We start from the raw sequence: 27,674 nt of genomic DNA, 5'->3' as shown, positions 1-27,674 counted from the left end.
GAGGGGACCCCAAAATTGGGGAGAGAGACCCCAAAAAATTTGGGTCAGACCCCAAAATTTGAGAGGGGAGGGTGGGGAGGAAAAACCCCAAAAATTGGGGGAAGAGACCCCAAAAAATGGGGGCAGAGACCCCAAAAAATGGGAGGAGGAGACCTCAAAAGTTGGGGGGGAAGAGACCCCAAAAAATGGGGGGTGAGACCCCAAAAGTTGGGGGGGAGAAACCCCAAAAATTTGGGTCAGGACCCCAAAATTTGAGAGGGGAGGGTGGGAGGAAAAACCCCCAAAATTTGGGGGGAAGAGACCCCAAAATTGGGGGAGATGAGACCCCAAATTTGGGGGGGAGAGACCCCAAAATTGGGATGGGGACGCCCCAAAAATTGGGGGGAAAACGAGGGTGGGAGGAGACCCCAAAATTGTGGGAGTGACCCCAAAATTTGAGGGGGAGATGCCAAAATTTGGGGCGGGGAGACCCCAAAAAATGGGGGGGGGAGAGACCCCAAAATTGGGGGGAAGAGACCCCAAAAAATGGGGACAGAGACCCCAAAATTTGGGGAGGAGGAGACCCCAAAATTTGGGGGGGAGAGTGCCCCAAAGAAATGGGGACAGAAACCCCAAAATTTGGGGGAAGAGACCCCAAAAAATGGGGGCAGAGACCCCAAAAATTGGGGGCTGAGACCCCAAAAATTTGGGTCAGGACCCCAAAATTTGAGAGGGGAGGGTGGGAGGAAAAACCCCCAAAAATTGGGGGGAAGAGACCCCAAAATTGGGGGAAAGAGACCCCAAAATTTGGGGGGGAGAGACCCCAAAAATTGGGGGGAAAGAGACCACAAAATTTGGGGGGGAGAGACCCCAAAAAATGGGGGGCAGAGACCCCAAAAATGGGGGGAGGAGACCCCAAAAAAGGGGCAGGAGGAGACCCCAAAATTTGGGGGGGCAGAGACCCCAAAAAATGGGGACAGAGACCCCAAAATTTGGGGGGAAGAGACACCAAAATTTGGGGGGAAGAGACACCAAAATTTGGGGAAGCGAGACCCCAAAAATTTGGGTCAGGACCCCAAAATTTGAGAGGGGAGGGGGGGGAGGAAAAACCCCCAAAAATTGGGGGGAAAACGAGGGGGGGAGGAGACCCCAAAATTGTGGGAGTGACCCCGAAATTTGAGGGGGAGATGCCAAAATTTGGGGTGGGGAGACCCCAAAAAATGGGGACAGAGACCCCAAAAAATGGGGGCAGAGACATTTTGGGCTCCCTAATTTTTGCCCCTCCCCCATTTTTAGGATCCCCTCCCCCCCATTTTTGGGCCCCTCCCCCCTCCCCCCCATTTTTTGCCTCCCCCTCCCCCCCATTTTTTAGGGTCCCCCACCCCCCATTTTTGGGGTCCCCCCTCCCCCCATTTTTGGCCTCCCACTCCCCCATTTTTTGCCCCCCCCCATTTTTGCCCCCTCCCCCATTTTTTGGCCCCTCTCCCCCCCATTTTTGCCTCCCCCTCCCCCCATATTTGGGCCCCCCTCCCCCATTTTTTTAGGGTCCCCTCCCCCACTTTTCGCCTCCCCCTCCCCCATTTTTGCCCCTCCCCCCATTTTTTGGGCTCCCCTCCCCCAATTTTTGGGGTCCCCTCCCCCCCATTTTAGGGTCCCCTCCCCAATTTTGAGGTCGTCCCCCCCCCATTTTTTGGCCCCTCCCCCTCCCCCATTTTTTTGCCCCTCCCCTTCCCCCCATTTTTTAGGGTCCCCCCCTCCCCAATTTTGGGCTCCCCAATTTTTGCCCCTCCCCCATTTTTTACCCCTCCCCCATTTTTTGGCCCCTCCCCCATTTTGGGCCCCTCCCCCCATTTTTTGGCCCCTCCCCCTCCCCCCAATTTTAGGGTCCCCCCTCCCCTATTTTTTGCCCCTCCCCCATTTTTGCCCCTCATCCATTTTTTGAGCCCCTCCCCCATTTTTTGGCCCCTCCCTCCATTTTTTGGGGTCCCCCTCCCCCAATTTTTGCCCCCCCCATTTTTTGCCCCTCCCCCCATTTTTTGGCCCCTCCCCTTCCCCCCAATTTTAGGATCCCCCCTCCCCAATTTTGGGCTCCCCATTTTTTGGCCCCTCCCCCTTTTTTGCCCCTCCCCCATTTCCCCCGCCCCCATTTTTTGGCCCCTCCCCCCATTTTTTGGCCTCCCCTCCCCCATTTTGGGCCCCTCCCCTTCCCCATTTTTGCCCCTCCCCCATTTTTTTGCCCCTCCCCCATTTTTGCCCCTCCCCCATTTTTGCCCCTCCCCCATTTTTTGCCCCTCCCCCATTTTTGCCCCTCCCCCATTTTTTGGCCCCTCCCCTATTTTTGTCCCCTCCCCCATTTTTTGGCCCCTCCCCCCATTTTGCCCCTCCCCCATTTTGGGCCCCTCCCCCCATTTTTTTGCCCCTCCCCCTCCCCCATTTTCTGAGCTCCCCCTCCCCCATTTTTTGCCCCTCCCCAATTTTGCCCCTCCCCTTTTTGCCCCTCCCCCATTTTTGCCCCTCCCCCCTTTTGGCCCCTCCCCTATTTTTGTCCCCTCCCCATTTGGCCCTCCCCCATTTTTGGGCCCCTCCCCCATTTTTTGGCCCCTACCCTTCCCCCCAATTTAGGGTCCCCCCTCCCCTTTTTGCCCCTCCCCCATTTTTACCCCTCCCCCATTTTTTGGCCCCTCCCCATTTTTCCCCTCCCCCCATTTTTTGCCCCTCCCCCTTTTTGCCCCTCCCCCTTTTTGGCCCCTCCCCCATTGTTTGGGCTCTCACCGCCCTCTCCGGTCTCCATGGGCTCCCATTGGCTCCAGGCCGAGCGGCCCCGCCTGTCGCGACAGGAGACGCGCGCGCGGTATCGCGACAGCGGCCGCAGCCCCGACAGGCGCAGCGCGAACGGCGGCACCGGCACCGAGCGCGACAGCAGCGGCGCCTGTCGCGACATGGCCGCGACATCGGCGGCGACATCGGGGGGGGCGACATCGGCGACATCGGCGGCGACATCGGCGGCGATATCCGCGGCGATATCCGGGGCGATATCCGGGGCGATATCGGCGATATCCGGGGCGATATCCGGGGCGATATCGGCGATATCCGGGGCGATATCGGCGGCGTCAGCGGCGACATCGGCGGCGTCAGCCGGGGACAGCTGGGGGACAACGAATGGCGCCAAATGGCCCCGATTTTGGGGCATTTTGGGGCGATTTTGGGCAAAATTTGGGGTCGATTTTGAGGCGATTTCGGGGCGATTTTGGGCAAAATTTGGGGTCAATTTGGGGCCAGTTTTGGGGCGGTTTGGGGGCGATTTTGGGCCAATTTCGAGCAAAAATTGGGGCGATTTTGGGCCAATTTTGAGGCAATTTTGGGAGCGGTGTTGGATCAATTTGGGCAAAATTTGGGGCAATTTTGGGTCGATTTTGAGGCGATTTCGGGGCGATTTTGGGTCAATTTGGGGCAAAATTTGGGTCGATTTTGGGTCGATTTGGGATCAGTTTTGGATCAATTTGGGGCAAAATTTGGGGCGATTTTGGGTCATTTTGGGGCGATTTTGGGCAAAATTTGGGGGCGATTTGGGGCCGATTTTGGGATCAGTTTTGGATCAATTTGGGGCAAAATTGGGGGCGATTTTGGGTCATTTTGGGGCGATTTTGGGCAAAATTTGGGGGCGATTTGGGGCCGATTTTGAGGCGATTTTGGGATCGGTTTTGGATCAGTCTGGGGCAAAATTTGGGGCAATTTTGGGTCATTTTGGGGCCAGTTTTGGGGCGATGTGGGGGCGTTTTTGGGATCAGTTTTGGATCAATTTGGGACAAAATTTGGGGCAATTTTGGGTCAATTTTTGGATCAATTTTGGGCTGATTTTGGGGTAATTTTGGGTCCATTTCGGGCAAAATTTGGGTCAATTTGGGGGTCGATTTTGGGCCAATTTTAAGGAGATTTCGGGGCGATTTTGGGTCAATTTGGGGTCGATTTTGAGGCGATTTTGGGTCATTTTGGGTCAATTTCGGGGCGATTTTGGGCCAATTTTGAGGTGATTTTGGGAGCGGTGTTGGATCAATTTGGGGCAAAATTTGGGGCAATTTTGGGTCATTTTGGGGCGATTTTGGGACTGATTTGGGATCAATTTGGGGCAAAATTTGGGGTGATTTTGGGTCATTTTGGGGCAATTTTGGGATCAATTTTTGGTCAATTTGGAGGTGATTTTGGGATTTGTTTTGGATCAGTTTGGGGCAAAATTTGGGGCGATTTTGGGTCATTTTGGGTCAATTTTGGGCTGATTTTGGGTCAATTTTGAACCCATTTTGATGCAATTTTGGCCTCAACTTGGGGCTGATTTTGGGTCAATTTTGGGGCCAATTTTGAGGCAATTTTGGCCTCAACTTTGAGATCATTTTCGGTCAATTTTGGGTCAATTTTGAGGCCAATTTTGGGTCAATTTTGGGCCAATTTTGTGTCAATTCTGAACCAATTTTGATGCAATTTTGGCCTCAACTTGGGGCTGATTTTGGGTCAATTTCGGGTCAATTTTGAGGCAATTTTGGGTAAATTTTGAACCCATTTTGAGGCAATTTTGGGATCATTTTGGGTCAATTCTGGGTCAATTTTAGGGCCGATTTTGGGGCAATTTTGAACCAATTTTGATGCAATTTTAGCCTCAACTTTGGGCCAATTTTAGGTCAATTTTGGGCCGATTTGGGATCAATTTTTGGGGTCAATTTTGGTTCTGTTTGTGGCCAATTTGGGGTCAATTTTGAGGCAATTTTGAGCCGATTTTGAGCCGATTTTGAACCAATTTTGAGGCAATTTTGGCCTCAACTTTGGGCTGATTTTGGGTCAATTTTGAGGCAATTTTGGGTCAATCTTGAACCGATTTTGATGCAATTTTAGCCTCAACTTTGGGCCGATTTTGGGACCAGGTTTGGGTTGATTTTGGTTCTGTTTGTGGCCAATTTTGGGTCAATTTTGAGCTGATTTTCAGCCAATTTTGGGTCAATTTTGAACCCATTTTGATGCAATTTTGTCCTCAACTTTGGGCTGGGCCGATTTGGGATCAATTTTTGGGGTCAATTTTGGTTCTGTTTGTGGCCAATTTGGGGTCAATTTTGGGTCAATTTTGAACCAATTTTGAGGCAATTTTGGGATCATTTTGGGTCAATTTTGAGCCAATTTTGAGGCAATTTTGGCCTCAACTTTGAGCTGATTTTGGGCCACTTTTGGGTCAATTTTGAGCCGATTTTGAGGCAATTTTGGCCTCAACTTTGGGCTGATTTTGGGTCAATTTTGGGCCGATTTTGGTTCTGTTTGTGGCCAATTTTGGGTCAATTTCGAGCTGATTTTCAGCCAATTTTGGGTCAATTTTGAACAGATTTTGAGGCAATTTTGGGATCATTTTGGGTCAATTTTGGGTCAATTTTGAGGACAATTTTGGCATGAACTTTGGGATCATTTTGGGTCAATTTTGGGTCAATTTTGAGCCAATTTTGATGCAATTTAGGCCTCAACTTTGGGATCATTTTGGGTCAATTTTGGGCCGATTTTGTGTCAATTTTGAGCTGATTTTGATGCAATTTTCGCCTCAACTTTGGGATCATTTGGGGTCAATTTTGGGTCAAATTTGAGGCAATTTTGGCCTCAACTTTGGGCTGATTTTGGGGCAATTTGGGGCTGATTTTGGCCTGAACTTTGGGATCATTTTGGGTCAATTTGGGGCCAATTTTGGGATCAATTTTGTGTCAATTTTGAGCCAATTTTGATGCAATTTAGGCCTCAACTTTGGGATCATTTTGGGTCAATTTGGGGCCGATTTTGGGTCAATTTTGGGCCAATTTTGTGTCAATTCTGAACCAATTTTGATGCAATTTTGGCCTCAACTTGGGGCTGATTTTGGGTCAATTTCGGGTCAATTTTGAGGCAATTTTGGGTAAATTTTGAACCGATTTTGAGGCAATTTTGGCCTCAACTTTGGGCTGATTTTGGGTCAATTTGGGGCCGATTTTGGGTCAATTTTGAACCAATTTTGATGCAATTTTAGCCTCAACTTTGGGATCATTTTGGGTCAATTTTGGGGCCAATTTTGATGCAATTTTAGCCTCAACTTTGGGATCATTTGGGTCAATTTTGAGGCCGATTTTGGGTCAATTTTGAACCAATTTTGAGGCAATTTTGGCCTCAACTTTGGGCCGATTTTAGGTCAATTTTGAACCGATTTTGGGTCAATTTTGAGCCAATTTTGGGTCAATTTTGGGCCAATTTGGGGCCGTTTTCCACCACCCCCCACATCCCCTTCACCGTCCCCTCACCTGCACCGTGCACTCCTGGGCCCCAGCGCCGTCCCCGATGTCCCCAACGCCGTCCCCGATGTCCCCAACGCCGTCCCCCGGCTCCCAGGTGACCTCGAGCCACCGCGGCCCCGCCCCCAACAACCCCAAATTTTTGGGGGCCGGGGGCACCACTGGGGGGGGAGGGGACACGGTCAGGGCCACACCCAAGGTCCCCAAATTCCACCCCAAGGTCCCCAAATGCCACCCCAAGGTCCCCAAGTGCCACCCCAAGGTCCCCAAGTGCCACCCAAGGCCCCCAAGTGCCACCCCAAGGTCCCCAAATTCCACCCCAAGGTCCCCAAGTGCCACCCCAAGGTCCCCAAGTGCCACCCCAGGGTCCCCAAATTCCACCCCAGGGTCCCCAAATTCCACCCCAAGGTCCCCAAGTGCCACCCCAAGGTCCCCAAGTGCCACCCCAAGGTCCCCAAATTCCACCCCAAGGTCCCCAAATGCCACCCAAGGTCCCCAAATGCCACCCCAGGGTCCCCAAGTGCCACCCCAAGGTCCCCAAATTCCACCCAAGGTCCCCAAATTCCACCCCAAGGTCCCCAAATTCCACCCAAGGTCCCCAAATTCCACCCCAAGGTCCCCAAGTGCCACCCCAAGGTCCCCAAATTCCACCCCAAGGTCCCCAAATTCCACCCAAGGTCCCCAAATTCCACCCCAAGGTCCCCAAATTCCACCCCAAGGTCCCCAAGTGCCACCCCAGCGTCCCCAAATGCCACCCCAAGGTCCCCAAGTGCCACCCCAAGGTCCCCAAATTCCACCCCAGGGTCCCCAAATGCCACCCCAGGGTCCCCAAGTGCCACCCCAGGGTCCCCAAATTCCACCCCAAGGTCCCCAAGTGCCACCCCAAGGTCCCCAAATTCCACCCCAAGGTCCCCAAATGCCACCCCAAGGTCCCCAAATTCCACCCAAGGTCCCCAAATTCCACCCAAGGTCCCCAAATTCCACCCCAAGGTCCCCAAATTCCACCCAAGGGTCCCCAAGTGCCACCCCAAGGTCCCCAAATGCCACCCCAAGGTCCCCAAATGCCACCCCAAGGTCCCCAAATTCCACCCAAGGTCCCCAAATTCCACCCCAAGGTCCCCAAGTGCCACCCCAAGGTCCCCAAGTGCCACCCCAAGATCCCCAAATTCCACCCCAGGGTCCCCAAATGCCACCCCAAGGTCCCCAAATGCCACCCCAAGGTCCCCAAGTGCCACCCCAAGGTCCCCAAATTCCACCCCAGGGTCCCCAAGTGCCACCCCTGGGGCCTTTCTGGTTTTCAAGAGATTTTTGGGGCCACTTTTGAAATTTTCGGTCGATTTTTGGGGGCAATTTGGAGCTGATTTTGGTGGATTTTAGGGCGATTTTGAGGCTCAATTTTGGGGCAGTTTGTATTGATTTTTGGGCGATTTTTGGGCAAATTTTAGGATGAATTTTGGGCCAATTTTGACCAATTTTATGTCAATTTTGGGCCAATTGTGGCTCAATTTTGGGCCAATTTTGGGCCAATTTTAGGACGAGTTTTGGGCCAATTTTGACCAATTTTATGTCAATTTTGGGCCAATTGTGGCTCAATTTTGGGCCAATTTTATGTCAATTTTAGGACAATTTTATGCCAATTTTAGGACGAATTTTGGGCCAATTTTAGCACAAATTTTGGGCCAATTTTGACCAATTTTATGTCAATTTCAGGCCAATTGTGGCTCAATTTTGGGCCAATTTTATGCCAATTTTAGGACGAATTTTGGGCCAATTTTGACCAATTTTATGTCAATTTTGGGCCAAATTTATGTCAATTTCGGGCCAATAATGTCTCAATTTTGGGCCAATTTTATGTCAATTTTAGGACCAATTTTGGGCCAATTTTGACCAATTTTATGTCAATTTTGGGCCAATTTTATGCCAATTTTAGGATGAATTTTGGGCCAATTTTGACCAATTTTATGTAAATTTTGGGCCAATTGTGGCTCAATTTTGGGCCAATTTTAGGACGAATTTTGGGCCAATTTTGACCAATTTTATGTCAATTTTGGGCCAATTTTGGCTCAATTTTGGGCCAATTTTATGCCAATTTTAGGACGAGTTTTGGGCCAATTTTAGGACGAGTTTTGGGCCAATTTTAGAGCAATTTCTGGCCAATTTTGACCAATTTATGTCAATTTTAGGACAAATTTTGGGCCAATTTTGACCAATTTTATGTCAGTTTCGGGCCAGTTGTGGCTCAATTTTGGGCCAATTGTGGCTCAATTTTGGGCCAATTTTAGGACGAATTTTGGGCCAATTTTTGCACCATTTCTGCCAATTTTATGTCAATTTTTAACCCATTTTGTGCCAATTCTGTGTCAAGTTTGGGCCAATTTCTGCCAATTTTGGCCCAATTTTATGTCAATTTTACGACCAATTTTGGGCCAATTATCTACCGATTTTGTGTCAATTTTGGGCCAATAATGTCTCAATTTTGGGCCAATTTTATGCCAATTTTAGGACGAATTTTGGGTCATTTTTGGGCCAATTTCATGTGCAATTTCAGGCCAGTTGTGGCTCAATTTGGGGCCAATTTTAGTATGAATTTTAGGACGAATTTTGGGCCAAATTTGACCAATTTTATGTCAATTTCGGGCAAATTGTGGCTCAACTTTGGGCCAATTTTAGGACGAATTTCAGGCCAATTTTGACCAATTTTATGTCAATTTTAGGACGAATTTTGGGCCAATTTTAACCAATTTTATCTCAATTTTGGGCCAATTTTACACCAATTTTAGGACGAATTTTGGACCAATTTGGGGGCAATTTTATGCCAATTTTGACCAATTTTATGTCAATTTTAGGATGAATTTTAGGACGATTTTTGGGCCAATTTTATGTCAATTTTTGACCCATTTTGTCCCAATTCTGTGTCAATTTTGGCCCAATTTTATGCCAATTTTAGCACAAATTTCAGGCCAAATTTGACCAATTTTATGTCAATTCAGGCCAATTGTGGCTCAATTTTGGGCCAATTTTATGTCAATTTTAGGACGAATTTTGGGCCAATTTTGACCAATTTTATGTCAATTTTGACCAATTTTATGTCAATTTTGGGCCAATTGTGGCTCAATTTTGGGCCAATTTTATGTCAATTTTAGGACGAATTTTGGGCCAATTTTAACCAATTTTATGTCAATTTTAGCACAAATTTTGGGCCAATTTTGACCAATTTTATGTCAGTTTCGGGCCAGTTGTGGCTCAATTTTGGGCCAATTTTAGGACGAATTTTGGGCCAATTTTTGCACCATTTCTGCCAATTTTATGTCAATTTTTAACCCATTTTGTGCCAATTCTGTGTCAATTTTGGGCCCATTGTGGCTCAATTTTGGGCCAATTTTATGTCAATTTTAGGACGAATTTTGGGCCAATTTTAACCAATTTTATGTCAATTTTGGGCCGATTTTGACCAATTTTATGTCAATTTTGGGCCAATTTTATGCCAATTTTAGGATGAGTTTTGGCCCAATTTTGACCAATTTTATGTCAATTTTGGGCCAATTTTAGAGCAATTTCTGGCCAATTTTGACCAATTTTATGTCAATTTTAGGGTGAATTTTGGGCCAATTTTGACCAATTTTATGTCAATTTTGGGCCAATTTTGGCTCAATTTTGGGCCAATTTTATGTCAATTTTAGGACGAGTTTTGGGCCAATTTTAGGACGAGTTTTGGTCCAATTTTAGAGCAATTTCTGGCCAATTTTGACCAATTTTATGCCAATTTTAGGACGAATTTTGGCCCAATTTTGACCAATTTTACGACACATTTTAGGACGATTTTGTCCCAATTTTATCTCAATTTTTGCCCCATTTTTGCCCAATTTCATTTCAATTCCAGCCCAATTTTTTACCAACCTCAGCCCAAATTTCCCCCAATTTCCATCCACTTTTGCCCAATTTCCCCCCAATTTCCTGCCCGTCCCCAGCCCCGTTTTCCCGCGTTTTTCCCCCAATCCGGGGCCGATTTTCGCGGGGTTTTTTTCCCAGATGTGCCCCAGATGTGCCCAGGTGTGCCCAGATGTGCCCAGGTGTGCCCCAGGTGTGCCCAGGTGTCCCCACCGGTGACGGTGGCGCTGCGGGAGGTGGCGACGCCGCGCTCGTTGTGCGCCTCGCAGGCGAAGGAGCTGCTGCGGTTCAGCCCTGGGGACAGCGAAATTTTGGGGTGAAAATTTTGGGGATGAAAATTTTGGGATGAAAATTTTGGGATGAAAATTTGGGGACCAAAAGGTTGGGGACAAAAATGTGGGGAGGAAAATGTGGGGACAAAAGTTTGGGGATGAAAATTTTGGGGACCAAAAGTTTGGGGATGAAAATTTTGGGGACGAAAATTTTGGGATGAAAATTTGGGGATGCAAATTTGGGGATGAAATTTTGGGGACAAGAATTTGGGGACCAAAAGTTCAGGGATGAAAATTTGAGGACCAAAAGTTTGGGGACAAAATTTTGGGGACGAATCTGGGGATGAAAGTTTGGGGATGAGATTTTGGGGACAAGAATTTCAGGATGGATTTGGGGACAAAAATTTTGGGGACCAAAAGTTTGGGGATGAAAATTTTGGGGACAAAAGTTTGGGGATGAAAATGTGGAGATGAAAATTTGGGGATGAATTTGGGGACAAAATTTTGGGGACAAAAGTTTGGGGACAAAAGTTTGGGGACAAAAATTTTGGGGATGAAAATTTGGGGATGAAAATTTTGGCAATGAAAATTTTGGGGACGAAAATTTTGGGATGAAAATGTGGGGATGAAAATTTTAGGGATGGATTTGGGGAGGAAAATTTGGGGACCAAAAGTTTTGGGGACAAATTTGGGAACGAAAATTTGGGGAGGAAAATGTGGGGATGAAAATTTGGGGATGAATTTGGAGACGAAAATTTTGGGATGAAAATGTGGGGACGAATCTGGGGATGAAAATTTGGGGATGAAAATTTTGGGGATGAATTTGGGGACAGAAATTTGGGGACGAAAATTTCGGGATGAAAGTTTGGGGATGAAAAGTTTGGGGATGAGAATGTGGGGATGAAAATTTGGGGATGAAAATTTTGGGGACAAAATTTTGGGGATGAAAATGTGGGGATGAATTTGGAGACGAAAGTTTGGGGATGAAAAATTTCGGGATGAAAATTTTGGGGATGAAAATTTGGGGATGAAAATTTTGGGGACAAAAGTTTGGGGATGAAAATGCGGGGACGAATTTGGGAACGCAAATGTGGGGATGAAAATGTGGGGATGAAAAATTTTGGGGATGAAAAATTTGGGGATGAAAATTTGGGGACGAAAATTTTGGGATGAATTTGGGGATGAAAATTTTGGGGACGAAAATTTTGGGATGAAAGTTTGGGGATGAATTTGGGGATGAAAATTTGGGGATGAATTTGGGGACAAAATTTTGGGATGAAAATGTGGGGATGAAAATTTGGGGATGAAAATTTGGGGACAAAAATTTTGAGGACCAAAATTTGGGGACAAATTTGGAGATGAAAATGTGAGGAAACAAATGTGGGGAGGAAAATGTGGGGATGAAAATTTTGGGATGAAAGTTTGGGGATGCAAATTTGGGGATGAAATTTTGGGGACAAGAATTTGGGGACCAAAAGTTCAGGGATGAAAATTTGAGGACCAAAAGTTTGGGGACAAAATTTTGGGGACAAATCTGGGGATGAAATTTTGGGGATGAGATTTTGGGGACAAGAATTTGGGGATGGATTTGGGGACAAAAATTTTGGGGACCAAAAGTTTGGGGATGAAAATTTGGGGACAAATTTGGGGATGAAAATGTGGGGATGAAAATTTTGGGGACGAAAATCTGGAAATGCAAATTTGGGGATGAAAGTTTGGGGATGAATTTGGGGGTGAAAATTTGGGGAGGAAAATTTTGGGATGAAAATTTTGGGGATGAAAATTCGGGGATGAGAATTTGGGGATGAGAATTTTGGGGACAAATTTGGAGATGAAAATGTGGGGATGAAAATGTGGGGACAAAAGTTTGGGGATGAAAATTTTGGGGACGAAAATTTTGGGATGAAAGTTTGGGGATGAATTTGGGGATGAAAGTTTGGGGATGAAAATTCAGGGACGAAAGTTTGGGATGAAAGTTTGGGGATGAATTTGGGGATGAAAATTTTGGGGACAAAAGTTTGGGGATGAAAATTTTAGGGATGGATTTGGGGATGAAAATTTTGGGGACAAAAGTTTGGGGATGCAAATTTGGTCATGAAAATGTGGGGACAAAATTTTGGGGATGAAAATTTTGGGATGAAAAATTTGGGGATGAATTTGGGGATGAAAATGTGGGGATGAAAATGTGGGGATGAAAATTTGGGGATGAATTTGGAGACGAAAATTTTGGGATGAAAATGTGGGGACGAATCTGGGGATGAAAATTTGGGGATGAAAATTTTGGGGATGAATTTGGGGACAGAAATTTGGGGACGAAAATTTCGGGATGAAAGTTTGGGGATGAAAAGTTTGGGGATGAGAATGTGAGGATGAAAATTTGGGGATGAAAATTTTGGGGACAAAATTTTGGGGATGAAAATGTGGGGACGAAAATTTGGGGATGAAAGTTTGGGGACCAAAATTTGGGGAGGAAAATGTTGGGATGAAAATTTGGGGATGAAAATTTTGGGGGTGAATTTGGGGACAGAAATTTGGGGACGAAAGTTTCGGGATGAAAGTTTGGGGTGAAAATGTGGGGATAAAAAATTTGGGAACGAAAATTTGGGGATGAAAATGTGGGGACAAAAATTTTGGGGACAAATTTGGGAACGAAAATTTGGGGATGAAATTTTGGGGACAAAAGTTTGGGGATGAATTTGGGGATGAAAATTTGGGGACAAAAATTTTGGGGATGGATTTGGGGACCAAAAGTTTTGGGGACAAAAATTTTAGGGATGAAAATTTTGGGGATAAAAATTTGGGGATGAAAATTTGGGGATGAAAAATTGGGGATGAAAATTTTGGGGATGAAAATGTGGGGATGAAAATTTGGGGACAAAAATTTTGGGGATGCAAATGTGGGGACGAATTTGGGGATGAAAATTTTGGGGAGGAAAATTTTGGGGAGGAAAATTTGGGGACAAAAGTTTGGGGATGAAAATTTTGGGGATGAAAATTTGGGGGTGAATCCCCCCAAAAACCCCAAAAAATTCCCCCCAAAAAGCCCAAAAAAAAACCCCAAAAACCTCCCAAAAACCCCAAAATCTCCAACCCAAAATCCCCGAAATTGTCCCCAAAATGTCCCCAAACCCTCATCAGACACCCTGAGGGTGGAGGGGCTCTGACCCCCAACCCCCAAATCCCTCCCAAAATGTCCCAAAAAACCCCGAAAAAACCCCAAAAAATCCCAAAATCTCCAACCTAAAATGTCCCAAAATGTCCCAAAATCCCTGAAATTGTCCCCAAAATGTCCCCAAATGTCCCCAAACCCCACCAGGGACTCTGAGGGTGGAGGGGCTTTGACCCCCAGACCCCAAATCCCTCCCAAAACGCCCCAAAATCCCCAAAAAAAACCCCAAAAAATCCCAAATTTTGCCCAAAACCTCCAACCCAAAATACCAAAAATTGTCACCAAATGTCCCAAAATCCCCAAAATTGTCCCCAAAATGTCCCCAAAATGTCCCCAAACCCTCACCAGGGACCCTGAGGGTGCAAAGGGTCCGGCCCAGGGGGTCCCTGAGGGCTCCAAATCCCTCCCAAAACCCCAAAAAATTCCCCCCAAAAACCCAAAAAAACCCCAAAAAAATCCCAAAAAACTCCAAAATCTCCAACCCAAAATGTCCCAAAATCCCCGGAATTGTCCCCAAAATGTCCCCAAACTCACCAGGGACCCAGAGGGTGGAGGGGCTCTGGCCCAGGGGGTCCCTGAGCCCCCAAAAACCCCAAAATCCCCCCCAAAAAACCCAAAAAAACCCCGAAAAAATCCCAAAAAAAACCCCAAAAAATCCCAAATTTCGCCATTTTCCATTGCCCAAAATGTCCCAAAATCCCCGAAATTGTCCCCAAAATGTCCCCAAACCCACCTGGCACCTGGAGGGTGCAAAGGGTCCTGCCCAGGGGGTCCCTGAGCCCCAAAATCCCCTCAAAAGCCCAAAAAATTCCCCCCCAAAAACCCAAAAAAAACCCCAAAAAATCCCAAAAAACCCCAAAACCTCCAACCCAAAATACCAAAAATTGTCCCCAAATGTCCCAAAATACCAAAAATTGTCCCCAAATGTCCCAAAATCCCCAAAATTGTCCCCAAATCCCACCTGGCACCTGGAGGGTGGAGGGGCTCTGGCCCAGGGGGTCCCTGAGCACCCAAAAAACCCCAAAATCCACCCCAAAAAACCCAACCTAAAATGTCCCAAAATCCCCGGAATTGTCCCCAAATGTCCCCAAACCCACCTGGGACCCTGAGCGTGGAGGGGCTCTGGCCCAGGGGGTCCCTGAGACCCCAAAATCCCCTCAAAAGCCCAAAAAAACCCCAAAAAAAACCCCAAAAAATCCCAAAAAATCCCAAAATCTCCAACCCAAAATGTCCCAAAATCCCCGGAATTGTCCCCAAAATGTCCCCAAACCCACCTGGGACCCTGAGGGTGGAGGGGCTCTGGCCCAGGGGGGTCCCTGAGACCCCAAATCCCTCCCAAAACACCCCAAAAAAACCCCAAAAAAAATCCAAAAAAATCCCCAAAAAATCCCAAAAAACCCCAAAACCTCCAACCCAAAATACCAAAAATTGTCCCCAAATGTCCCAAAATCCCCAAAATTGTCCCCAAATGTCCCAAAATGCCCGGAATTGTCCCCAAATCCCACCTGGCACCCTGAGGGTGGAGGGGCTCTGGCCCAGGGGGTCCCTGAGCCCCCAAAAACCCCAAAATCCACCCCAAAAAACCCAAAAAAAACCCCAGAAAACCCCAGAAAAACCCCAAAAAATCCCAAATTTCGCCATTTTCCATCGCCCAAATTGTCCCAAAATGTCCCAAAATCCCCGGAATTGTCCCCAAACCCACCTGGCACCCAGAGGGTGGAGGGGCTCCGGCCCAGGGGGTCCCTGAGGGCTCCAAATCCCTCCCAAAACCCCAAAAAATTCCCCCCAAAACCCAAAAAAACCCCAAAAAAATCCCAAAAACCCCAAAATCTCCAACCCAAAATCCCCGAAATTGTCCCCAAATGTCCCAAAATCCCCGAAATTGTCCCAAAATGTCCCCAAAATGTCCCCAAACCCTCACCAGGGACCCTGAGGGTGCAAAGGGTCCGGCCCAGGGGGTCCCTGAAGGCCCCAAAATCCCTCCCAATATCCCAAAAAAACCCAAAAAAAACCCCAAAAAATCCCCAAAAATCCCAAAATCTTGAACCCAAAATGTCCCAAAATCCCCGGAATTGTCCCCAAATGTCCCCAAACCCACCTGGCACCCTGAGGGTGGAGGGGCTCCGGCCCAGGGGGTCCCTGAGGCCCCAAATCCCTCCCAAAACCCCGAAAAAAACCCAAAAAAACCCCAAAAAACCCAAAAAAATCCCAAATTTCGCCCAAAACCTCCAACCCAAAATCCCCGAAATTGTCCCCAAATGTCCCAAAATCCCCGGAATTGTCCCCAAAATGTCCCCAAACCCACCTGGCACCCTGAGGGTGGAGGGGCTCCGGCCCAGGGGGTCCCTGAGACCCCAAATCCCTCCCAAAACACCCAAAAAAACCCCGAAAAAAACCCCAAAAAAATCCCCAAAAAATCCCAAAAAACCCCAAAATCTCCAACCCAAAATGTCCCAAAATCCCCGGAATTGTCCCCAAAATGTCCCCAAACCCTCACCAGGGACCCTTAGGGTGGAGGGGCTCTGGCCCCGAGCCCCCAAAACGCCCCAGAAAATCCCAAAATCCCCCCCAAAAAATCGCAAAAAATCCCAAATTTCGCCATTTTCCATCGCCCAAAATGTCCCAAAATCCCCAAAATTGTCCCCAAATGTCCCCAAATGTCCCCAAACCCTCATCAGACACCCGGAGGGTGGAGGGGCTCTGACCCCCAGACCCCAAATCCCCCCAGAAAACCCCAAAATCCCCCCAAAAAACCCCGAAAAAATCCCAAAAAACCCCAAAATCTTGAACCCAAAATCCCCAAAATTGTCCCCAAATGTCCCAAAATGCCCGGAATTGTCCCCAGATCCCACCTGGCACCCAGAGGGTGGAGGGGCTCTGGCCCAGGGGGTCCCTGAGCCCCCAAAAACCCCAAAATCCCCCCCAAAAAACCCAAAAAAACCCCGAAAAAATCCCAAAAAAAACCCCAAAAAATCCCAAATTTCGCCATTTTCCATTGCCCAAAATGTCCCAAAATCCCCGGAATTGTCCCCAAAATGTCCCCAAATATCCCCAAACCCCACCTGGCACCCTGAGGGTGCAAAGGGCCCTGCCCAGGGGGTCCCTGAGCCCCAAAATCCCCTCAAAAGCCCAAAAAAACCCCAAAAAAAACCCAAAAAAACCCCAAAAAAATCCCCAAAAATCCCAAAACCTCCCACCCAAAATGTCCCAAAATCCCCGGAATTGTCCCCAAATGTCCCCAACCCCACCTGGGACCCTGAGGGTGGAGGGGCTCTGGCCCAGGGGGTCCCTGAGCCCCCAAAAACCCCAAAATCCACCCCAAAAAACCCAAAAAAACCCCGAAAAAATCCCCAAAAAAACCCCAAAAAATCCCAAATTTCGCCATTTTCCATTGCCCAAAATGTCCCAAAATCCCCGGAATTGTCCCCAAACCCACCTGGGACCCTGAGGGTGGAGGGGCTCTGTCCCTGAGCCCCCCAAAAACCCCAAAATCCACCCCAAAAAACCCAAAAACCCCCAAAAAATCCCAAATTTCCCCATTTTCCATCGCCCAAAATGTCCCCAAATGTCCCAAAATCCCCGGAATTGTCCCAAAATGTCCCAAAATGTCCCCAAATGTCCCCAAACCCTCACAAGGGACCCTGAGGGTGGAGGGGCTCTGTTCCTGAGACCCCCAAAACGCCCCAAAACCCCGCAAAAAACCCCAAAATCCACTCCAAAAAATCCCAGATTTCGCCATTTTCCATCACCCAAAATGTCCCAAAATCCCCGGAATTGTCCCCAAAATGTCCCCAAACTCACCTGGGACCCTGAGGGTGGAGGGGCTCTGGCCCAGGGGGTCCCTGAGGCCCCAAATCCCTCCCAAAACCCCGAAAAAAACCCAAAAAAACCCCAAAAAAATCCCAAAAAACTCCAAAATCTCCAACCCAAAATGTCCCAAAATCCCTGGAATTGTCCCCAAAATGTCCCCAAACCCACCTGGGACCCAGAGGGTGGAGGGGCTCTGGCCCAGGGGGTCCCTGAGACCCCAAATCCCTCCCAAAACACCCAAAAAAAACCCCAAAAAAAACCCCAAAAAACCCCAAAATCTCCAACCCAAAATGTCCCAAAATCCCCAAAATTGTCCCCAAATCCCACCTGGCACCCGGAGGGTGGAGGGGCTTTGACCCCCAACCCCCAAAACGCCCCAAAACCCCCAAAAAAATGCCCCCCAAAAGCCCAAAAAAAACCCAAAAAAATCCCAAATTTCGCCCAAAACCTCCAACCCAAAATACCAAAAATTGTCCCAAAATGTCCCCAAAATGTCCCCAAATGTCCCCAAACCCACCTGGCACCCTGAGGGTGGAGGGGCTCTGGCCCAGGGGGTCCCTGAGACCCCAAATCCCTCCCAAAACACCCAAAAAAAACCCCAAAAAAACCCCAAAAAAATCCCCAAAAAATCCCAGAAAACCCCAAAATCTTGAACCCAAAATACCAAAAATTGTCCCCAAATGTCCCAAAATCCCCAAAATTGTCCCCAAATGTCCCAAAATCCCCGGAATTGTCCCCAAACCCACCTGGCACCCTGAGGGTGGAGGGGCTCTGGCCCAGGGGGTCCCCCAGGCGGTTTTGGGGGGTCCCATCCCGGAGCCAGAGCAGCCGCACGGGCTCGGGGGGGCCCCGGGCGCTGCAGCGCAGAGAAAATGGGGAGAAAAAAGCGATTTTTAGGTCCTGGGGCTCCTCCAGAAACACCGGGAGACCTGCGGGGAAAATGGGAAAAAAATTGGGAAATATTCGGGAAAAATTGGGAAAAAAACTGGGAAAAAAATGGGGAAAATTCAGTGAAAATTGAGCGAAAATTGGGGCAAAAATGGGGAAAAAATGGGGAAAATTCGGGAGAAATTGGGGAAAAAATGGGGAAAAATGGGGAAAATTTGGGGGGAAATTTCAGTGAAAATTCAGGGAAAATTGGGGGGAAATTGGGGGAAATTCGGGGAAAATTGGGGGAAAATTCAGCAAAAATTCAGCGAAAATTGGGGGGAAATTGGGAAGAAATTCAGGGAAATATTCAGGGGAAAATCAGGGAAAATTGGGGGGAAATTGGGAAAAAATTGGGAAATATTCGGGAAAAATTCAGCGAAAATTCAGTGAAAATTGGGGGAAAATTGGGGAAAAAATGGGGGAAAATTGGGGGAAATATTCAGGGAAAATTTGGAAAAAAAATGGGGGAAAAATTGGGGGGAAATTGGGAAAAAATGGGGGAAAATTGGGGAATAAATTCGGGGAAATTGGGGGGAAAATGGGGAAAAATTGGGGGAAAATTCAGCAAAAATTTGGGGAAAATTGAGGGGGAAATTTGGAAAAAAATGGGGGAAAAATTGGGGAAAATGCGGGGAAAATTGGGTGAAAATTGAGGGAAAATTGGGGGGAAAATTCAGTGAAAATTCAGCGAAAATGGGGGGATTATTCAGGGAAAATGGGGAGAAAAAAGCGATTTTCAGGTCCTGGGGCTCCTCCAGGAACACCGGGAGACCTGGGGAGGAAAAATCAGGAAATTGGTGAAAATTGGGGAACAAACTGGGAAAAAATTGGGAAAAAATTGGGGAAAATTCGGGGAAAATTCGGGGAAAAAATGGGGAAAATTCAGCGAAAAATGGGGGAAAATTGGGGGAAAAAAGGAAAGTTTGGGGAAAAAATTGAGGGGGAAATTGGGAAAAATTCAGGGAAATATTCAGGGAAATTGGGGGAAAATTGGGAAAAAAATGGGGGAAAATTGGGGGGAAATTGAGGGGGAAATTGGGAAAAAATTCAGGGAAAATTCAGCGAAAATTCAGGGAAAATTTGGGGAAAAAATTGAGGGGGAAATTGGGGGAAAATTCAGCGAAAATTCAGGGAAAATTCAGGGAAAATTGGGGAAAAATTCAGGGAAAAATTCAGGGAAAATTGGGAAAAAATTCAGCGAAAATTCAGCAAAAATTGGGGAAAAAATGGGGCAAAATTGGGGAAAAATTCAGGGAAAATTGAGGGAAAATTGGGGGGAAGATTGGGGGTAAAATTCAGGGAAAATGGGGAGAAAAAAGCGATTTTCAGGTCCTGGGGCTCCTCCAGGAACACCGGGAGACCTGGGGAGGGAAATAGGGAAAAATGGTGAAAAATTGGGGAACAAACTGGGAAAAAATTGGGAAAAAATTGGGGAAAATTCGGGGAAAATTCGGGGAAAAAATGGGGAAAATTCAGCGAAAAATGGGGGAAAATTGGGGGAAAAAAGGAAAGTTTGGGGGAAAAAAATTGAGGGGGAAATTGGGAAAAAATTCAGGGAAATATTCAGGGGAAATTGGGGGAAAATTGGGAAAAAAATGGGGGAAAATTGGGGGGAAATTGAGGGGAAATTGGGAAAAAATTCAGGGAAAATTCAGCGAAAATTCAGGGAAAATTGGGGAAAAAATTCAGCGAAAATTGGGGGGAAAATTCAGCGAAAATTCAGGGAAAATTCAGGGAAAATTGGGGAAAAATTCAGGGAAAAATTCAGGGAAAATTGGGAAAAAATTCAGCGAAAATTCAGCAAAAATTGGGGAAAAAATGGGACAAAATTGGGGAAAAATTCAGGGAAAATTGAGGGAAAATTGGGGGGAAGATTGGGGGTAAAATTCAGGGAAAATGGGGAGAAAAAAGCGATTTTCAGGTCCTGGGGCTCCTCCAGGAACACCGGGAGACCTGCGGGGAAAATGGGAAAAAAATTGGGAAATATTCGGGAAAAATTGGGAAAAAAACTGGGAAAAAAATGGGGAAAATTCAGTGAAAATTGAGCGAAAATTGGGGCAAAAATGGGGAAAAAATGGGGGAAAAATTGGGGGAAAATTCAGGGAAAATTCAGGGAAAATTGGAGGAAAATCAGGAAAGATTGGGAAAAAAATGGGGAATATTGAGGGGAAATTGGAAAAAAATGGGGGAAAATTGGGGGGAAAATTGGGGGAAATGGGGAAAAATTCAGGGAAATTTGGGGGGAAATTGGGAAGAAATTCAGGGAAATATTCAGGAGAAATTGGGGGGAAATTGGGAAAAAATTCAGCGAAAATTATTCAGGGAAAATGGGGAGAAAAAAGCGATTTTTAGGTCCTGGGGCTCCTCCAGGAACACCGGGAGACCTGGGGAGGGAAATCGGGAAAAATGGTGGAAAATGGGGAAAAAAATTGGGGGAAAATTCAGCGAAAATTGGGGAAAATTCGGGGAAAATTCAGCGAAAATTCAGCGAAAATTCAGCGAAAATTCAGCGAAAATTGGGGAAAATTCAGCGAAAATTCAGCGAAAATTCAGCGAAAATTCAGCGAAAATTCAGCGAAAATTGGGGAAATTGGGGGGAAATATTCAGGGAAATTTGAGGGGAAATTTGGAAAAAAATGGGGGAAAAATTGGGGGAAAATTTGGGGGGAAATTGGGAAAAAATGGGGGAAATTCAGCGAAAATTCAGCGAAAATTCAGTGAAAATTGGGGGAAAATTGGGGGAAAAATGGGGGGAAATTGGGGGAAAATTCAGGGAAAATTGGGGGAATATTCGGGGAAAATTCAGCGAAAATTCAGGGAAAATTCAGGGAAAATTCAGGGAAAAAATGGGGAAAAAAATTGGGAAAAATTTGGGAAAAAAATTGGGGGAAAATTGGGGAAAATTGGGGAAAAAATGGGGGAAATTCGGAGAAAATTGGGGGGAAAATGGGGAAAAATTGGGGGGAAATTCAGGGAAAATTGGGGGAAATTGCGGGAAAATTTGGGGGGAAATTGGGGAGAAATTGGGGAAAAAATGGGGAAAAATTGGGAAAAAATTGGGGGGAAATTGGGGAAAAAATTCAGGGAAAATTCAGCAAAAATTCAGCGAAAATTCAGCGAAAATTGGGGGAAAATTCAGCAAAATATTCACAGGAAATTGGGGGCAAAATGGGAAAAAAATTGGGGGGAAATTGGGAAAAAATGGGGAAAAATTGGGGGGAAATTCAGGGAAAATTGAGGGAAAATTGGGGGGAAGATTGGGGGGAAAATTCAGGGAAAATTCAGCGAAAATTGGGGGGAAAATTGGGGGTAAAATTCAGGGAAAATGGGGAGAAAAAAGCGATTTTCAGGTCCTGGGGCTCCTCCAGGAACACCGGGAGACCTGCGGGGAAAATGGGAAAAAAATTGGGAAATATTCGGGAAAAATTGGGAAAAAAACTGGGAAAAAAATGGGGAAAATTCAGTGAAAATTGAGCGAAAATTGGGGCAAAAATGGGGAAAAAATGGGGAAAATTTGGGGGGAAATTTCAGTGAAAATTCAGGGAAAATTCAGCGAAAATTCAGCGAAAATTGGGGGGAAATATTCAGGGAAAATTGGGGGGAATTGAGCGAAAATTGGGGGAAAATTGGGAAAAAAATGGGGGGGAAATTCGGGGAAATATTCGGGAAAAATTCAGGGAAAATTGGGGGAAAATTCGGGGAAATATTCGGGAAAAATTCAGCGAAAATTCAGCAAAAATTGGGGAAAAAATGGGGAAAAATTGGGGGGAAATTCAGGGAAAATTGGGGGGAAAATTGGGGAAAAATTTGGGGGGAAATCAGGAAAGTTTGGGAAAAATTGGGGGGAAATTGGGTGAAAATTGGGAAAAAATGGGGGAAATATTCAGGGGAAAATCAGGGAAAATTGGGGGGAAATTGGGAAAAAAATGGGGGCAAAAATTGGGGGGAAATTCAGCGAAAATTGGGGGAAAATTAGGGAAAAAATGGGGGAAAAATGGGGAAAAAGTGGGGAAAAATTGGGGGAAAATTCAGGGAAAATTCAGCGAAAATTGGGGGGAAATTGGGGGAAAATTGGGAAAAATTCAGGGAAATATTCAGGGAAAATTGGGGGAAAATTGGGAAAAATTTGGGGAAAATTCAGGGAAAATTGGGGGGAAATTGGGAAAAAAATTGGGGGGAAATTGGGGGAAAATTGGGGAAGAATTGGGAAAAAAATGGGGGAAATAATCAGAGGAAAAATTGGGGAAAAAATTCAGCGAAAATTGGGGGGAAAATGGGGAAAAAATGGGGAAAAATTGGGAAGAAATTCAGGGAAATATTCAGGGGAAATTGGGGGGGAAATTGAGGGGAAAAAATTCAGCGAAAATTCAGCAAAAATTGGGGGAAAATTGGGAAAAATTTGGGAAAAAATTGGGGGGAAATTGAGGGGGAAAATGGGGGAAATTTGGGGAATATTCAGGGAAAATGGGGAGAAAAAAGCGATTTTCAGGTCCTGGGGCTCCTCCAGGAACACCGGGAGACCTGCGGGGAAAATGGGGGAAAAATGAGGGAAATTGGGAAAAAAAATTGGGGGGAAATCGGGAAAAAAATCAGCGAAAATTCAGCAAAAATTGGGGGAAAAATGGGGGAAAATTGGGGGGAAATTCAGGGAAAATTGGGGGGAAATTGGGGGGAAATTCAGGGAAAATTTGAAATATTTGGGAAAAAAATTGGGGAAAATTGAGGAAATATTGGGAAAAATTGGGGAGAAGTTCAGGAAAAATTGGGGGAAAATTCAGGGAAATTTGGGGGGAAATTGGGGGGGAAAAAGGAAAGTTTGGGGAAAAATTGAGGGAAATATTCAGGGAAAATTGGGAAAAATTGGGGGAAAATTGGGAAATATTCAGGAAAAACTTGGGGAAAATTGGGGGAAAATTGAGGGGAAATATTCGGGGAAAATTGGGAAAAAATGGGGGAAAATTGGGGGAAAATTCGGAAAAAATTCAGGGAAAATTGGGGGAAAAATTGGGGAAAAATTGAGGGGAAAATTGGGAAAAAATTGGGGAAAATTTGGGGAATATTCAGGGAAAATTGGGGGGAAAATTGGGGAAAACTTGGGGGAAAATTGGGGGGAAATCAGAAAAGTTTGGGAAAAAATGGGTGAAAAATTGGGGGAAAATTGAGGGGAAATTGGGAAAAAATTGGGAAAAATTTCAGGGAAAATTGGGGGAAAATTGGGAAAAAATTCAGGAAGAATTCAGCGAAAATTCAGAGAAAATTGGGAAAAAATTGGGGAAAATTGGGGAGAAATTTGGGGAAAATTGGGGGAAAATTCAGCAAAAATTCAGGGAAAATTGGGGGAAAATTGAGGGGAAATTGGGAAAAAATTCAGGGAAAATTGGGGAAAAATTCAGGAAAATTTGGGGAAAAATTCAGCAAAAATTCAGGAAAATTTGGGGAAAATTCAGGAAAAAATTGGGGAAAATTGAGGGAAAATTGGGAAATATTCAGGAAAAATTCAGGAAAATTTGGGGAATATTCAGGGAAAATTGGGGAATTCTCTGCAGATTCTGGGGATATTTTTGGGATGAATTTGGGATTTTTGGGGGGGATTTTTGGGGATTTTTTGTGGGATTTTTGGGGATTTTTAGGGGATTTTTGTGGGATTTTTTGGGGATTTTTAGGGGATATTTTTGGGATTTTTGTGGGATTTTTGTGGGTTTTTTTGGAATTTTTGGGGGGATTTTTAGGGGATTTTTTGTGGGATTCTTGGGGATTTTTTTGGGGTGAATTTGGGATTTTTTGGGGTTTTTGGGATTTTTAGGGGATTTTTGTGGGATTTTTGTGGGTATTTTTTGAATTTTGGGGGAATTTTTAGGGGATTTTTTGTGGGATTCTTGGGGATATTTTTAGGGTGAATTTGGGATTTTTTGGGGGGGATTTTTTGGGGGGATTTTTGGGGATTTTTTGGGGATTTTTAGGGGATTTTTTTGTGGGATTTTTGGGGATTTTTGGTGGGATTTTTTGTGATTTTTTTGGTGGGATTTTTGGGGATATTTCTGGGGATATTTTTGGGATTTTTGGGGTTTTTTGGGGTTGTTTTTGGGGTTGTTTTTGTGGGATTTTTGTGGGATTTTTGGGGATTTTTTGGGGGGATTTTTGGGGATTTTTTGTGGGATTTTTGTGGATTTTCTTGGGATTTTTTGTGAGATTTTTAGGGGATTTTTAGGGGATTCTTTTGGGATTTTTGGGGATATTTTTGGGATGAATTTGGGGTTTTTTGGGGTTGTTTTTGGGATTTTTGGTGGGATTTTTTGTGGGATTTTTGGGGATTTTTTGGGGATTTTTTTGGGGATATTTTTGGGGATTTTTAGTGGATTTTTTGGGGATATTTTTGGGGAATTTTGGGGGATATTTTTGGGATTTTTAAGGGATTTTTGTGGGATTTTTGTGGGTTTTTTTGTAATTTTTGGGGGATTTTTGTGGATTTTTTGGGGATTTTTTGGGGGATTTTCAGTGGATTTTTTGTGGGATTCTTGGGGATATTTCTGGGGATATTTTTGGGATTTTTTGTGGGATTTTTGGGCATTTTTTGTGGGATTTTTGGGGGATATTTTTGGGATTTTTAGGGCATATTTTGGGGGATATTTTTGGGATTTTTCGGGGATATTTTTGGGATTTTTTGGGGTTTTTTGGCTCTCACCTGCCAGCTCCAGGGTGGCCTCACGGGACAGCAGCCGCTGCCCCTCCCCCACGCGGGCCCAGCACCGATAGCGGCCGGAATCCGACAGCGACACCGGGAACAGCCTGAGGGGAAAATGGGGAAATTTGGGCATTTTTGGGATTTTTGGGGATTTTTGGGGATTTTTGGGGATTTTAGGGGGTTTTGGGGTTTTTTTTGTGGGGTTTTATGGGGTTTTTGTGGGGTTTTTGGGGGTTTTTGGGGGGTTTTTATGGGGGATTTTATGGAATCCGACAGCGACACCGGGAACAGCCTGAGGGGAAAATGGGGAAATTTGGGGATTTTTGGGGCTTTTTGGGGATTTTTGGGGATTTTTGGGGATTTTATGGGGTTTTGGGGTTTTTTTGGTGGGGTTTTATGGGGTTTTTGTGGGGTTTTATGGGGTTTTTGGGGGGTTTTTATGGGGGCTTTTATGGAATCCAACAGCGACACCGGGAACAGCCTGAGGGGAAAATGGGGAAATTTGAGGCATTTTTGGGGCTTTTTGGGGCTTTTTGGGGATTTTTGGGGATTTTTGGGGTTTTGGGGTTTTTTTGGTGGGGTTTTATGGGGTTTTTGGGGGGTTTTTTGGGGTTTTGGGGGGGTTTTTGGGGGGTTTTTCGGGGGTTTTTAGGGGGGATTTTATGGAATCCGACAGCGACACCGGGAACAGCCTGAGGGGAAAATGGGGAAATTTGGGGCTTTTTGGGGATTTTTGGGGATTTTGGGGATTTTTGGGGTTTTGGGGATTTTTGGGGGTGAATTTGGGATTTTTTGGGGGTTTTTGAGGGGTTTTTAAGGGGATTTTAGGGGTTTTTTAAGGGGTTTTTTGGGGTTTTTAGGGGATTTTTCTGGGGTTTTTAGGGTTTTTTTAAGGGGGTTTTTATGGGGTTTTTTATGGGTTTTTTGTGGGGGTTTTTGTGGGGTTTTTATGGGGTTTTTGTTGGGTTTTTAGGGGGGTTTTTATGGGTTTTTTGTGGGGGTTTTTGTGGGGTTTTTTTGGAGATTTTGTTGGGGTTTTTGTGGGGATTATAGGGGTTTTTAATGGGGTTTTTAATGGGGTTTTTATGGGTTTTTTATGGGTTGTTTTAGAGGTTTTTAATGAGGTTTTAATGGGGGTTTTTAATGGGGTTTTTGTGGGGTTTTTGTTGGGTTTTTTGGGGATTTTTAATGGGGTTTTTGTGGGGTTTTTTATGGGTTTTTTTAGGGGTTTTTATGGGGTTTTTTGGGGCATTTTATGGGGATTTTGGGGGGTTTTATGGGGTTTTTATGGGGTTTTTGTGGGGTTTTATGGGGTTTTTGTGGGGTTTTTTGGGGTTTTTGGGGGGTTTTTATGGGGGATTTTATGGAATCCGACAGCGACACCGGGAACAGCCTGAGGGGAAAATGGGGAAATTTGGGCATTTTTGGGGCATTTTGGGGATTTTGGGGATTTTTGGGGGATTTTTGGGTTTTTTTTGGGGTTTTAGGGGGTTTTGGGGCTTTTTTGTGGGGTTTTATGGGGTTTTTGTGGGGTTTTTGGGGGTTTTTGGGGGGTTTTTATGGGGGATTTTATGGAATCCAACAGCGACACCGGGAACAGCCTGAGGGGAAAATGGGGGAAATTTGGGCATTTTTGGGGCATTTTGGGGATTTTGGGGGATTTTTGGGGTTTTTGGGGATTTTTGGGGATTTTATGGGGTTTTGGGGTTTTTTCGTGGGGTTTTATGGGGTTTTTGGGGGGTTTTTATGGGGGATTTTATGGAATCCAACAGCGACACCGGGAACAGCCTGAGGGGAAATTTGGGGCATTTTGGGGCTTTTTGGGGATTTTTGGGGATTTTTTGGGGTTTTGGGGTTTTTTTGGTGGGGTTTTATGGGGTTTTTGTGGGGTTTTTTGGGGTTTTTGGGGGTTTTTTGGGGGTTTTTGGGGGGTTTTTGTGGGGGATTTTATGGAATCCGACAGCGACACCGGGAACAGCCTGAGGGGAAAATGGGGAAATTTGGGGATTTTTGGGGCATTTTGGGGTTTTATGGGGTTTTTGTGGGGTTTTGGGGGGTTTTTGGGGGGTTTTTATGGGGGATTTTATGGAATCCGACAGCGACACCGGGAACAGCCTGGGGGGGAATGGTGTGACAATAACGATTCACAGGTGACAATAACGACACTCACAGGTGACACAGGTGACACAGGTGACACATAAAGGTGACATTAAGGACACACACAGGTGACACAGAGGTGACAATGACCACACACAGGTGACAATAACGACACTCACAGGTGACACAGGTGACACAGGGGTGACAATGACCACTCACAGCTCACACAGGTGACACATAAAGGTGACAATAACCACACACAGGTGACACATAAAGGTGACATTAATGGCTCACAGGTGACACAGGTGTCACAATAATGAATCACAGCTCACACAGGTGACACAGGTGACATCAATGACACTCACAGGTGACACAGGTGTGACAATGACCACTCACAGCTCACACAGGTGACACAGGTGACACTCACAGCTCACACAGGTGACACAGGTGACACTCACAGCTCACACAGGTGACATCAATGGCTCACACAGGTGACACAGGTGACACAGGTGACACAGGTGACAATAGCGTCTCACCTGAGCTGGGAGGTGACGAGCCAC

General features: G+C 45.9%; 2 protein-coding genes across 2 annotated transcripts in view; both read right to left on the bottom strand.

Annotated features, from left to right (window-relative positions):
* LOC139586547 (tyrosine-protein kinase receptor UFO-like) overlaps positions 1 to 27,674 on the bottom strand; it is an 88,105-nt gene that overhangs the window by 45,315 nt on the left and 15,116 nt on the right. The window contains exons 3-7 of the mRNA XM_071420055.1: positions 25,018 to 25,121; positions 18,152 to 18,334; positions 10,368 to 10,448; positions 6,276 to 6,427; positions 2,752 to 3,124 (exon numbers count right to left, since the gene is read on the bottom strand). Coding sequence (XP_071276156.1) covers positions 2,752 to 3,124; positions 6,276 to 6,427; positions 10,368 to 10,448; positions 18,152 to 18,334; positions 25,018 to 25,121 — 893 coding nt within the window. The remainder of the gene's footprint in view (positions 1 to 2,751; positions 3,125 to 6,275; positions 6,428 to 10,367; positions 10,449 to 18,151; positions 18,335 to 25,017; positions 25,122 to 27,674) is intronic.
* Positions 14,666 to 16,204, bottom strand: LOC139586545 (uncharacterized). The gene is made up of 2 exons (XM_071420053.1): positions 15,101 to 16,204; positions 14,666 to 14,869 (listed from the first exon to the last, which is right to left on the bottom strand). Exons 1-2 carry the CDS (start codon positions 16,202 to 16,204, stop codon positions 14,753 to 14,755), a joined length of 1,221 nt encoding a protein of 406 aa, XP_071276154.1. The 3' UTR covers positions 14,666 to 14,752.

Source organism: Agelaius tricolor, unplaced genomic scaffold (assembly GCF_023055355.1).
Source record: "Agelaius tricolor isolate 1412-34295 unplaced genomic scaffold, bAgeTri1.0.p SCAF_123, whole genome shotgun sequence".
NCBI lineage: Eukaryota > Metazoa > Chordata > Aves > Passeriformes > Icteridae > Agelaius > Agelaius tricolor.
This window is presented reverse-complemented; position numbering and strand designations above follow the sequence as displayed.